Below are 12,511 nucleotides of genomic sequence, written 5' to 3'. Positions count from 1 at the left end.
GATTTTTTTGCACCCAGTTTGGTTGTTTGCGGCCATAAGCTTTTCTTTAAGCCTTTCCAACCCGTCCTTCTAGAGGAAGTGTCTTCATAAGGAAGTCACACTGCTCAGGCCTGTAATCCCAACACTTTGGGAGGCCGAGGCGGGTGGATCACTAGGTCAGGAGATCGAGACCATCCTGGAAAACACAGTGAAACCCCGTCTCTACTAAAAATACAAAAAATTAGCCGGGCGTGGTGGTGGGTGCCTGTAGTCCCAGCTACTCCGAAGGCTGAGGCAGGAGAATGGCGTGAACCCGCGAGGCGGAATTTGCAGTGGGCCGAGATCGCGCCACTGCACTCCAGCCTGGGCGACAGAGTGAGACTCCGTCTCAAAAAAAAAAAAATAAATAAATAAATAAATAAATAAATAAAAAATAAATAAAAGGAAGTGACACTGGATAATTAAGAGACACATCATTGCGCCTTTAACACATATTCACACCCAGCACTGTCACATCCGTCGTGCCTTGAGGACAGGCATAAATTTACGGCCTTCCTCCTGCGCTCCCGGCCTGCTCCTAGCCTTTGACTAGAGCCTGCGCAGCATCCCAGTCCCAGGCAAGGGCCCACCGGTGCCGCGCAGCCTCCTGGAAGCTGTGGGGAGTAGCGTTCCTCCGCTCCAGAACTACAACTCCCAGCAGGCCTTGCTCCTCTCCACCTCCCTCGCAGCGCATGGCCTGCCGGGAGGGGGCAGGTAGCCGGCGGGCCCGGTCCAATGGGTGCCGGCTTCCGAGGAGAGGGCGGAGGAGAGGAGGAAGGAGGCGAACTCTGGGCCCCGGCCCCATTCATTGCCGTGGCCGGCGGGCACTGGGGTCCTATGTTTTCAGAGTCATGGAGGCGCTAATTCCTGTCATAAACAAGCTCCAGGACGTCTTCAACACGGTGGGCGCCGACATCATCCAGCTGCCTCAAATCGTCGTAGTGGGAACGCAGGTGAGAGCAGCAGGCGGCGTTCGCTCCGGCCAGACCCCGGCCGCAGGCCTGGTCGGTGCTGCGGCAGTGCCCACTCCCGCGCCAGCCTTTGGGGCCTGTGGGAGGAGGGCCTTGCTGGGGGCCCCAGGGCTCTCCGGGCTCTGCCGCACCCGCCCTCCCGGGGCAGCGTTGCATCAAGGCGGAGAATCCGGGGCCCGGCCAGGGGCGGAGCCGGCGCGGCGGGCCTGGCTAGCCCGGCGGGTCCCGGGGACAGGAGAGGGAAGGATGGGGCCGGCGGGCGGAACTGGAGTCCGCTGGGACCGGGCGCGGCCTCGTCCGCGTGCCGCTGCCTCCAAGGGCACCTGGGGGACGCGCGGGGCACTCGGGTCTCGCTGGGCTCGGTGGGCTGGCTGTTCCCATCACGGTTGGCTTTCGTGAGACGGGTGTTTTATTTCCCTCCTTGCCTTGCCCAGGGACTGCGGAGTTAGTTTTGGAATCGCGCTGTTGAGGCTGAGAGACGCTACGGTGCGTGAGCGCCTGTGTTTTCCTGCAGTATAATTCCACCAGGTTTCGAGAACGCCGAAGCAGCATTTTAAAAAAAGAAAAACAAAACGTGTATCTAGAGTTCTGCGGGTGTTGGGAAGGAATATCCGATTTTTCTGCGTAGGCTGTGCTTTTTGTCTTCCACAGTTTTGTGATCGTGACCTAAATTGGGCATCAGTTTCTCTGGTCTTCTCATAGCTAACTCATTTTTTTTTGAATGCAGAAATGTTGGCAAAATATCTGTTATTTCTAGAGTGACAGAGGAGAAGTATAATTTTCCTTTTCTCTGCCACTTCGATTAGAGTTCAGATAAACGGATTTTAGAAATTAGTATATTGATATTAAGTGCTTTCATTTCTTAATAGTATCTTTTCTATTGAGAAGGAGCGGTTTCCCCATTATTTTCCATGAGGTACATAGTATAGGGTATAAGTACTATCAGTAGGAACTTACTGTTCAAAGTATTAGTGGCTATCCAAACACTCGAAACTATAGACACCCTGTACTCGTTTGTTTGTTTGTTTGTTTGGCTTTTAAATAGTTGAAGCAATAGAAATTGTTTTAGAAACACATTTCCTTGGTCTGCGATAGGATTGGGAAAGATTCTGCTCAATCTTGCCTACGTATTCTAGTATTTGTAACAACATTTGTAATGTTTGGAGACTCAGAAGCATCAAACAAATTACGAGGATTATTTTTTATTGAACATAATTTTGTTCAGTCTGGGACATATAGTAAATGCTCTGTAAATATTTTGAGTAAATATTGCTCACTCTAACCACAATGTTTTAAAACACTGGGACTTTTATCATCAAAACTAACCTGTTTTTGTAAAAAGTTAGAGATAATATAAATTAAGTCTTTGATAGTAAGTGATTCAGAAGTGTCTTCTAGCTGCACACTAGAAACTTTCCACATACTTTTAAAAGAGAGTCTCAGTGCTTTTTAAGCATGAGGAAGTAAAAGAATTAGGGATATAGTGTGTCAGCATAAATAGTTTAAAATCAATAAGTTGTTTTTTTCTTTTTACACCAAATAGAGTTTATTTTGGTCAGTAAACCTGTTGGCAAAATACAGAGTGGCAGGAGAGAAAAGTAAAGATCCCATCCTTCTGAAAGCCATTAACATGTGCAAAAACCATCCTAGTACTGACAGTTATATGCTATATTTGCATGTTGATGTTTGAAATTTCTCAAGAGGTCAGTTTTTCTACTTGATTTAATGAGGGTTATTTCCATCTAAGTTCTTATTAGCTGATAATCAGTCTTTTACTCAAGTACAGAAGAAATACAGAATAGAAATTATCCGAGGTAGGCAGATCACTTGAGTCCAGGAGTTCAAGACCAGCCTGGGCAACGTGGGGAAACTCCATCTCTACGAAAAATACGAAAATTAGCTGGGCGTGGTGGTGCGAACCTGTAGTCCCAGCTACTCTGCAGGCTGAGGTGGGAGGATCACCTGAGCCTGGGAGGTTGAGGCTGTGGTGCGTGCAGGAGTGCATGTCACTGCACCCCAGCAGAAAGAGAGAGAATAGAAACTATTTTCTCCCCACACCGCCCCCCCGCCGCTATTTTCTCCCCACACCGCCCCCCGCCCCCGCCTTTTTTGTAGTGTGTTGGGGAAACAAGAATCTCTTCTTGGTTTGAATACTAGTATCCCATTACTTTGTGATGTCTGCCATTTTTACTCTTTGGTGTTGTGTAACATATATGTATACCTCACATTTATATTTAATGAAGTAATTGTAGTGAGTGAGTTCCAGACATATAAGTGTTCTGTACTTAGTTCTGCCTAGTATACCTATCGGCAGTAATTGTGTCTTCAGAATACAGGTATAAATTAGCCAGGTGCTATGTTGTGTAGTGTGTGCCGGTAGTCCCAGCTACTTGGGAAGATTGCCTGAGTCCAGGAGTTTGAGGCTGCAGTGAGCTATGATTCTGCGATGGCACTCCAGCCTGGGCGACAGAGTGAGACCCTGATTCTTAAAAAAAAAAAAATTAAAAAACAACTTCAAGTGTAGTCTCTATCCTACATATTATCCATACCTTAAATGGCTTCAGTTTCTATCTTGTTGAACTTTTTGGAACAGTGATTCTCAGACTTGAGTGTGTATTAAGAATCACTTTGGTTTTTTTTTTTTTTGAGACCGAGTTTCGCTCTTGTTGCCCAGGCTAGAGTGCAATGCCATGATCTTGGTTCACTGCAACCTCTGCCTCCCGGCTTCAAGTGATTCTCCTGCCTCAGCCTCCCACATAGCTGGGATTACAGGCATGCACCACCACGCCCGGCTAATTTTGTATTTTTAGTAGAGACAGAGTTTCTCCATGTTGGTCAGGCTGGTATCCAACTCCCGACCTCAGGTGATCCGCCCGTCTCGGCTTCCCAAAGTGCTGGGATTACAGGTGTGAACCACCCTGCCTGGCCTAAGAATCACTTTGAAAATAAGTTTCCTGGATCCTGTCTCCAGAGATTTTGATTTTATAAGCCTGGGGTGGGTGAGGGACCATAGGTGATTCTGATACAGATGGTTCCTAGATCCTAATTTGAAAAATATATTAGTGAATCATTGGATTTTAAAATGCATGATACTGGAAAAAGCAGGAAAATTAGGGGAGGTTGAATCTATGGCATACTACCATCCAGTACCATGCTGACTTTGGTGGCATTCTTGCTTTAATATATCACTTCCCAGGCAACCATTGCTGACCCCTAAATGTTTTAAACTTTGGTTTTATGAAATGCCCAAGTAACACTCATTTGGGGGCTAGGGACTTGGAGGAGTGGAGGTGAGGGAATCCTGTTTACAGCTATCAGTCATTCACATGTTTTATGTGTTAGCTAAATACATTGCTTTTATTTTTTCTAGTAGAGACCATCTGTGTGAAATGAACAGACACAGTGGGGAGAGAGAGAAGGCTGATGATACTTTTAGACCATGGTGTAACTTTGCAAGTAGAGGAGATAAGACTTAAAACAACTTTTGTGACTCAACTTGGGAAATTTAATCCTATTTCTTAAATTAAGAATTGGAAAGGGGAGCCCTCCAGGTATGTAATCTAAACTACCACCCAATATAGGTATCCGAATACAGATGACATTAACCTGAGACTCTGACTTAGTGTTCCTAGTAATGTACTTTACACTTTTCCTTTTATTTCAGTGATTTCAGCATTCTATCTTCAGTAATTCAGACAAATGTAAAAGGAAAAACAATTTGGATTTTTTATTTTTATTTTTTTAGGGTCTGGCTCTTTCACCCAGGCTAGAGTGCAGTGGCATAATCCATAGCTCACTGTAACCTCAAATTCCTGGGCTCAAGCAGTCCTCTTGCCTCAGCCTCCTGAGTAGCTGGGACTACAGGCACGCATCTGGCTAATTTTTTTTTTTTAATTTAAAATCGCTGCCTTACTATGTTGCCAAGGCTGGTCTCAAACTCCTGGGCTCAAATGATCCTCTTGCCTTGGCCTCCCAAAGTGCTAGGATTATAGGTGTGAGCCACTGCACCTAACCTAAAAATAATTTGGATTTTATTTTATTTTATTATTTATTTTTTTAGAGATGGAGTCTTGCTCTGTTGTCCAGGCTGGAGTGCAGTGGTGCGATCTCAACTCACTGCAACCTCCGCTTCCTGAGTTCAAGTGATTCTCCTGCCTCAGCCTCCTGAGTAGCTGGGATTACAGGTGCATGCCACCACGCCCAGCTAATTTTTGTATTTTTAGTAGAGATGGGGTTTCACTGTGTTGGTCAGGCTGGTCTCGAACTCCTGACCTCATGATCCACTTGCCTTGGCCTCCCAAAGTGCTGGAATTACAGACATGAGCCACTGTGCTCGGCCTAATTTTTGTATTTTTAGTAGAGACAGCATTTTACAACGTTGGCCAGACTGGTCTCAAACTCCTGACCTCAAATGATCTGCCTGCCTCAGCCTCCTGCTGGGATAACAGGTATGAGCCACCATGCCCGGCCAGTAATTTGGATTTTAATTTCTAATTTGCAAATCAACTTTTAAAAATTTAACATTAAAAATACTGAAATATTCATGTGACACAAAATTCACCATTATAAAGTATACACAACTCAGCAGCGTTTAGTATGTTCACAAAGTTGTACCACCATAGCGTAATTCCAAAATATTTTCATTACCTGAAAAAGAAAACTCCTGCCCATAAGCAGTCACCCCCGTTTTGTCCTCCCCCAGCTTCTGACAGGTTTTGATTTTATAAGCCCCACGTGGGTGAGGGTCCATCGGTGACTCTGATACAGATGGTTCCTAGATCCTAATTTGAAAAATATATTAGTGAATCATTGGATTTTAAAATGCATGATACTGGAAAAAGCAGGTATCACTGGCAACCACTAATCTACTTTCTGTCTGTATGGATTTGCCTATTTGGGATATTTCACATTAGTGGAATCCTATAATATGTGATTTGATCTTTTGTGCCAGGCATCTGTTGCTCAACATAATTCTTTTTTTTTTTTTTTTTGAGACAGAGTTTTGCTCTGTTGCTCAGGCTGGAGTGCAATGGCACAATCTCAGCTCACTGCAACCCTTCACCTTCCGGGTTCAGGTGAGTCTTCTGCCTCAGCCCGGATTACAGGCGCGTGCTACCGCACCCAGCTAATTTTTTTGTATTTTTAGTAGAGACGAGGTTTTGCCATGTTGGCCAGGCTGGTCTCGAACTCCTGACCTCAAGTGATCTGCCTGCCTCAGCTTCCCAAAGTGCTGGGATTATAGGCATGAGTCACTCAACATAATGTTTTTTAGGTTCGTCCATTATGTAGCATGGCAGAATAATAAATATTACATTGTATAGATACAGCACAGTTTATTCATCAATTGATGAATTTTTGGGTTGTTTCTATTTTTTGGCTATTATGAATAAATAATGCTCTGTGAACATTCGTTTACAAGTTTTTGTGTGAATGTGTATTTTTTTTTTTTTTTGAGATGGAGTCTCGCTCTGTCACACAGGCTGGAATGCAGTGGCGTGATCTTGTGATCTTGGCTCACCGCAAGCTCCGCCTCCCGGGTTTACGCCATTCTCCTGCCTCAGCCTCCCGAGTAGCTGGGACTGCAGGTGCCCGCTACCACGCCCAGCTAATTTTTTGTTTTTAGTAGAGACAGGGTTTCACCGTGTTAGCCAGGATGGTCTCGATCTCCTCACCTCGTGATCCACCCGCCTCGGCCTCCCAAAGTGCTGGGATTACAGGCGTGAGCCACTGCGCCCGGTCAGTGAATGTGTATTTTTGATTCTCTTGGGTATATATCTAAGCGTAGACTTGCTGATTCATATGATAATTCTTACGTTTAACTTTCTGAAAAACTACCAAACTGTTTTCCATAGTGGCTGCACCTTTTTTTTTTTTTTTTTTTGAGACAGGGTCTCACTTTCTCGCGCAGACTGGAGTGTAGTGGCGCTATCTTGGTTTACCGCAACCTCCGCCTCCCAGGCTCAAGGCGTTCTCCTGCTTCAGCGTCCTGAGTAGCTGGGATTACAGGTGCCCGCCACTACTGCCCGGCTACTTTTTGTATTTTTAGTAGAGGCGAGGGTTTCCTTATATTGGTCAGGCTGGTCTCGAACTCCTGACCTCAAATGATCCACCCACCTCGGCCTCCCAAAGTGCTGGGATTACAGGCGTGAGCTGCTGCGCCCAGCCGTGGCTGCACCATTTCACATCCCCTCCAGGGTTCAGGTTTCTGCACATCCTTATCAACACTTGTTGTTATCTTTTTTTTTTTAAGCGCTAAATCATTCTGGAATTCTTTATTTGAAAAACAGCACTTTTTGACACCTATGCCATTTCCTTCTCTTATGGACAACTCTTTTCATAGTTTGATGTCCCTCTCTCTTTTTTTTCTCCATGAGCACTGCTGTCTACATTTTAGCATTTATTGACTATAATTTAATTCCTGCTTATGCATTGTTTTCTTGTGTTCTTAGATAAATTTATGTTTTTCTCTTTTTTTTGTATAGATTATGAGCTGCTGCTTTTTTTAACTTAACAAAATTGAGGTGAAATTTGCAGAACATAAAATTAGCCTTTTTTTTTTTTTTTTTGAGATGGAGTTTTGCTCTTGTTGCCCAGGCTGGAGTGCAATGGCGCGATCTCGGCTCACAGCAACCTCTACCGCCCGGGTTCAAGTGATTCTCCTGCCTCAGCCTCTCAAGTAGCTGGGATTACAAGCATGTGCCGTGCCTGGCTAATTTTGTATTTTTAGTAGAGACAGGGTTTCTCCATGTTGGTCAGGCTGGTCTCAAACTCGTGACCTCAGGTGATCCGTCCACCTCGACCTCCCAAAGTGCTGGGATTACAGGTGTGAGCCACTGCGCCCAGCCAAAATTAGCCCTTTTATAAAATGTATAATTCAGTGGCATTTAGTGCATTCATAATGACATCTCTGTCTAGGTCCAAAACAATTTCATCACGAAAGAAAACTGTACTATTGAGCTGTCACTCCCTCTTCTTTCTTTTCCATTTAATGGCTGAGTAATATTCTGTTATATGTATAAACCACATTTGGTTTATTCAATCACCTATTGACGAGCAATTGGGTTGTTTCTGCCTTTTAGCTGTTGTGAATAGTGCTGCTGTGAACATTGGTGTACAAGTATTTGAGTACCTGTTATCAGTTATTTTGGTATATACCTAGGAGTAAAATTACTGGGTTCTATGGTAATTTTGTTTAACTTTTTGAGCAACCACCAAACTGTTTTCCACAGCAGCTACACCATTTTAAAATTCCCACCAGCAATGTATAAGGGTGCAGTTTTTCTGTATCTTTGTCAACATTTGTTATTATCTGTTTTTGATTATAGTCATCCTAATGGGTGTGAAGTGGTATTTCATTGTAGTTTTGTTTTGCATTTCCCTAATGACTAATGGTGTTGAACATCTTTTCGTGTGTTTGTTGGGGTTGTCTTATTGTTGAGGTTGTAAGAGTTCTTTTTTTTTTTTTTTTTTTTTTTTGAGATGGAGTCTCGCTCTGTTGCCCAGGTGGCCAGGCTGGTCTTGAACTCCTGACCTCAGGTGATCTGCCTGCCTTGGCCTTCCAAAGTGCTGGCATTATAGGCATGAGCCACCACACCCGGCCTTGTCTTTTTGCTTCCTTGTTAGTGTCCTTCAATACACAAAAGGTTTTACTTTTGGTTAAGGCTAATTTATCTTTTTTTTTCCTTTTATTGCTTGTGATTATGGTGTCATATCTAAGGCATTGACAAATCCAAAGCCGTGAAGATTTTTTTTATTTTTTAATGTTTTTTTCCCTAATTATTTTATAGTTTTGGCTTGTATATTTAGGCTTTTGATCCATTTTGAGTACATCTTCGTATGGTATGAGGTAGGGGTTCATTTCATTTTTTTTGCATGTGCTTCTCCAGTTGACCTAGTACCATTTGTTGGAGAGACTGTTCTTTCCCCATTGAATAGTCTTGGCATTGTTGAAAATCAGTTGAGCAAAGATTTTTTTGTTGTTGTTGAGACAGGGTCTCACTCTGTCACCCAGGCTGGAGTGCAATGGTGCAGTCTTGGGTCACTACAGCCTCCACCTCCTGAGTTCAAGCGATTCTTCTGCCTCATCCTCCCAAGTAGCTGAGACTACAGTCACCTGCCATCACGCCGGGCTATTTTTTTTGGTATTTTTTTTTTTAGTAGATACGGGGTTTTGCCATGTTGGCCAGGCTGGTCTTGAACTCCTGACCTCAGGTGATCCATCCACCTCGGCCTCCCAAAGTGCTGGGAATACAGGCATGAGCCACCATGCCCGGCCAGCCAAAGATTTATTATATGGGTTTATTTCTGGATTCTCAGTTCTATTCTGCTTTGATTACTGTAGCTTTGGAGTATATTTAAAATTTGAGAAGTGTAACTTTACCAGCATTGTTTTTCTTTTTCAAAATTGTTTTGGTTGTTTGGGGTCCCTTGTCATTCAATATGAATTTTATTTTATATTATTTTATTTTGAGAGGTAGTCTTACTCTGTCGCCCAGGCTGGAGTGCAGTGGCGTGATCTCATTTCACTTGCAGCCTCTGCCGCCTGGGTTCAAGCAGTCCAACCACCTCAGGCTGCAAGTAGCTGAGATTACAGGTGCCCACCACCATGCCTGGCTAATATTTGTTTTTTTAGTAGAGATGGGGTTTCACCACGTTGGCAAGATTGATCTCAAACTCCTAACCTCAGGTGATCTGCCCGCCTCGGCCTCCCAAAATGCTGGGATTACAGGCATGAGCCACTGTGTGGGCCCCATATGAATTTTAGATTTGGCTTCTCCATTTCTGTAAACAAGACAGTTGGGATTTTGATGGGGATTGTGTTGCCTCTATAGGTTGCTTCAGGTTTTATTGGCATCTTAACCATTTTAAGTTAGAATTTTTGATGGGGAGGTTTTTTCTTTTAGCACTTTATCTTACTGCCTCTGGCTCCTATGGTTTCTTTTCTCTTTTCTTTCTTTGAAAACAAGTTTATTAAAGTAAAGGAATAAAAGAATGGCTACTCCATAGGCAGAGCTGCTGTGGCCCCTATGGTTTCTGATGAGAAGTCTGTTGTATCTGTTGTTAGTCTTACTGAGGATCCCTTGTTCATGACTCTTAGCTTCTCTCTTGCTGCTTTTAACATTTGTCTTTGTCTCTCAACAGTTTGATTATAATTTATCTCAATGTGTGTATTTCTTTGTGTTTATCCTGCTTTGAGTTTATCGAGCTTCTTGGATGTGTAGATTCATATCACTTTTTCATGCTTTTATGGAAGAAGTGGGGATTTTCACAGACGATAATTCTGCCTTATCAGATATCTGAATCTCTCTCTTAGTGATCTAGAAAGCACTGGACCTATAGTTTTATAACCAAGAAAAAATTCCTTCCTAAGGACTGTTAGGTCTGCAGTATTTTAGAAAGTTTGGATTTTGGGTATTAAGTTCATATAAGAACACTCTTTTAAGCCAAGTGTGGTGGCCTGTGCCTGTAGTCCCTTTTACTTGGGAGACCTGGTGGCAAGGCTCCTTGAGCCCAGGAGGTTGAGGGCTGTAGTTCACTGTGATTGTGCTGTGAATAGCTGCTGCACTCCAGCCTAAGCAACATAGTGAGACCTGGTCTCTTAAAAACAAAAAACACCCCACATATTAACTACAAATTATGAAGTGGTTTAAACTGCATATTTATATTTTGTCATTAGGTAGAGGGTTTGAGCTATATGGTAGAAACATTGTAGTTTAGCTATTTTATTTTATTTTATTTTTGAGGCAGAGTTTCGCTCTTGTTGCCCAGGCTGGATTGCAATGGCGCGATCCTGGCTGACTGCAACCTCCGCCTCCTGAGTTCAAGTGATTCTACTGTCTCAGCTTCCCGAGTAGCTGGGATTACAGGCATGCGCCACCACGCCTGGCTAATTTTGTATTTTTAGTAGAGACAAGGTTTCTCCATGTTAGTCAGTCTGGTCTCAACCTCAGGTGATCTGCCCGCCTCACCCTCCCAAAGTGCTGGGATGACAGGCATGAGCCACTGGGCCCGGCGTAGTTTAGCTGTTTTAAATACCATAAGATTAACATTTCTAAGGACACTCTTAGAAATATTTTATTTAAATAAGTGAAGCAAATATATAAGGAAACCTTCTGTAAATCTAAAATTATTTCAAAATAAAAAGTAAAATATTAAGAGACATATATGTTTACTATATTAATATCAAAATAAAGAATTGAGAGGTCTGCCTTACACAATGAAAAATTAAAACTTAGAAGTTGAATAAGGGATCAGCTTTGGTTAATGTGGTATGAATGAACATTATTAACTCCTCAACCCCAACTGATGCTGATTATTAGGGAAGAGCTGAAAATACAACAAAACCTTTTCCGTGAAAGGCCACATTTCAAAATATAAATTCAAAACACTAAAAATCCCAATACAGTGCAGTTTGGAAGAAATTTAAACTAAAAGATGACACTGAGACCAGGCACACAAATCTTTAGCTCCTAAATATAATACAGGTTATTGAATCAGCTTTGGGAGTTTGTGGAGAAAAAAATCTGAAGGCCTTGTAGTGCCAGTGGAGCCCGATTTTCAGAGCAAGCTAGCTGTGATTTTTGCCACTTTAGAACTCTTGTAGCTACTCGACTTCCTGGGAAGAACCCAGACATGGGATGTTTAAATCACCAGGTGGGGGAAAAAGCACTGATAGAACCAATTGTTGAAGAAGCCAGTACCATTTATAGTAGTGAATCTAGATGAGAGGTAAAACATTGGGAGCCCACAGATGTGTTTCATTTAGTCTGTGTGTGTTGACACATACAGTATTAAAAATAAATGAATTAGTTGCCAATGTTTAAAAATTGGTAGATTTAGTTGAAAGGCCCAGATTTCTGGTTTTGCCTTAAAAAAATCAGAAAATCTGATAACCCTTAACCCATATTCCCAGTGGATTTGAATAATGCCTGCTTTAGGTGGGTCAGTTAATATCTAGTTAGCCACAGCTCCTATTGCTCCCAGTTGCCTTCCCTGGTTGCCAGTTATCATCATATATGTGCTGTCTTTCTTTATAGTGTAAAATAAGCAATGAAATATTTCCTACTTCTACATCTGCATCAAAAGTGGGAAAGTTGAAGACTACTGGGTTATAATTCATCCCTGTTACTTGTTACCTAATTATATCTGGGCAAGTTACATAATTTTTCTAAAGCTCAGCTAACTCATATATAAAGTGAGAATTAAATAGTAACCATCTCATAGAGTTGTTAGACTTAAATGAGGTAAATCACTTGGAATGGTAGTAGCAATGTAGTATGTTCGATTAATGTTAGCCATTACTACCGATTAAAATGGCTGTACATTTTAAGAAAAATGAGCATTTTGGGGCAGATGTATAGAAATATTCTTATTTTCATGTACAAAATGTCAGAATACAATCTGATGGCATTAAAAAAATCACTTTACTGAAGTATGGTTGACATTCTGATGTCATTTTGACCAAAGTCTGGATTGATTTATTCATTGCATGTGTGCGCAGTTGAGTTTATAACTTCTGTATT

General features: G+C 42.6%; 1 protein-coding gene across 8 annotated transcripts in view; it reads left to right on the top strand.

Moving 5' to 3' along the window:
- The first annotated feature begins 632 nt into the window (after positions 1 to 632).
- DNM1L (dynamin 1 like) overlaps positions 633 to 12,511 on the top strand; it is a 64,473-nt gene continuing 52,594 nt past the window's right edge. For 3 of the 8 annotated variants that reach the window (XM_008966292.4, XM_034936050.3, XM_008966289.4), the window contains exon 1: positions 726 to 971. In XM_008966292.4, coding sequence (XP_008964540.1) covers positions 870 to 971 — 102 coding nt within the window. In that variant the 5' untranslated portion in view covers positions 726 to 869. Of the gene's footprint in view, positions 972 to 12,511 lie in introns of all 8 variants that reach the window. The other 5 variants (XM_008966287.4, XM_008966293.3, XM_008966291.3 and 2 more) reach the window with 5 other exon arrangements.

The sequence above is a fragment of the Pan paniscus genome, chromosome 10 (genome assembly GCF_029289425.2).
Source record: "Pan paniscus chromosome 10, NHGRI_mPanPan1-v2.0_pri, whole genome shotgun sequence".
In the NCBI taxonomy this organism is placed as follows: domain Eukaryota; kingdom Metazoa; phylum Chordata; class Mammalia; order Primates; family Hominidae; genus Pan; species Pan paniscus.
The sequence above is the reverse complement of the archived record's forward strand: the minus strand, read 5'-3'. Positions and strand labels throughout refer to the sequence as shown.